This window comes from Trypanosoma conorhini (assembly GCF_003719485.1).
Source record: "Trypanosoma conorhini strain 025E chromosome Unknown Tco_14.4_contig_01251, whole genome shotgun sequence".
Lineage (NCBI taxonomy): Eukaryota > Euglenozoa > Kinetoplastea > Trypanosomatida > Trypanosomatidae > Trypanosoma > Trypanosoma conorhini.
Window position 1 is genome coordinate 1 of NW_021705343.1, and position 1,467 is coordinate 1,467.

At 63.5% G+C, this 1,467-nt stretch overlaps 1 protein-coding gene across 1 annotated transcript in view; it reads left to right on the top strand.

Moving 5' to 3' along the window:
• The window catches only part of Tco025E_09730 (trans-sialidase), a gene marked incomplete at both ends in the record, with an annotated part of 2,150 nt that continues 683 nt past the window's right edge, over positions 1-1,467 (top strand). The window contains one exon of the mRNA XM_029376539.1: positions 1-1,467. This exon is cut by the window's right edge and continues 683 nt beyond it. Coding sequence (XP_029223350.1) covers positions 1-1,467 — 1,467 coding nt within the window.

Sequence of the window (1,467 nt, forward strand, 5' to 3'; positions counted from 1 at the left end):
GAGTGGGACAGGAAATACGGGACCCTCTACATGGTCACCTCCTGCGACGAGGGCTTCTACAGGGTGGTGAGGTCCCGTTACTGGGGAGAGGATGGGTGGATGAGGACGCGGTACTTTCCCGCGTGTGGGGCACCTCACGCGCCCGAACAGGGAAAGGCGTGCGAAGCGGGTTCGTCATTGCCACCATTGGGGGGAAAAAACTGATGCTCCTCACGATGCCGGTGTATTCTGAGGGCAAAGAAAACCAAGAAGGAAAGGGTCGGCTGCATCTTTGGTTGACGGACAGGCAACGCGTGTACGACGTCGGGCCGATATCCGCCGCGGAGGAGGACGCCGCTGCCAGCTCCCTGTTCTACAAGAGTGACAAGCAGGGGGAGTTGATTTCGGTGTACGAAAAGAGGAAGCAGGCGGGCGGGGAGTCGTACAGTGTTGTGTCTGTGCGCTTGACGGAGCAGCTGGAGCAGGTAAAGTCTGTGGTGAGGACGTGGACGGCTTTGGACGAGGCTTTACAGCGGTGCACTGGCAGTGGCAACCCGCAGGGGACGGTGGGCGCGCGTTATGTTCCCCCCCTCACTGAGGGGCTGCTTGGCTTTTTGGCCGGCACGCTGGACCGGACCGCATGGAAGGACGAGTACCGCGGCGTGGATGCAACTGTTCACGGGGCAGCGGCGAGCGCGGCGGGGGGTGTGACGTTCAGCGGCGCCAGAGCGGGGGCGGAGTGGCCCGTGGGGAAGCTGGGGCAGAACCAGCCGTACTACTATGCGAACACCAAGTTTACTCTCGTGGCGACGGTGACGATCCACGCGGTGCCGGAGAAGGACGACACTCCTCTGCTGGGCGTGAGGATGAATGACGAAGCCAACACTGAGCTCTTTGGCCTGTCGTACACGAAGGACAGGAAGTGGAAAGCCAAACTTGATAATGCCGATGCCGAGGAGCGTGCTGAGGCGTGGGCACCAAACACGGCAGTTCAAGTGGCGCTGCAAATGGATTGGAACGATTGGTCTTTGTACGTTGGTGGGAAGAGGATTTACGGAAAGAAGTACAGTGGCGCCCTGTTCAACTCACACCGGATCTCGCACTTCTTTTTCGGCATGGATAGCAAGCACACGGCTGCGGGCAGCCCCAACGTGACGGTGTCGAACGTCCTGCTGTACAGCCGCGTGCTGGGCGCGGGTGAGCTGAAGCGACTGCAACTCGGCAGCTGCACGATTCCGCCGTCGCGCGCCGAAGGCGGCGTTGCCAGCGGCGCCCAGCCGCCGGCGGTGGGTGCGACGCAAACGGAAGCCGCCGTTGGGGCGTCGGTGCCTGCAAGGCCTCCACCACCACCGCCGGGTGCAGAAGTTGACGCAGCGGCGGCCGGCCCCGCGACGGCTGGCAATCGCCCCGGTGCCGGCAACGGCGTCGGCCCGCACGCCCCACACGTGCAGAACCGGTGCGGGACGGTGCGCAGTCGACGGACGGGGC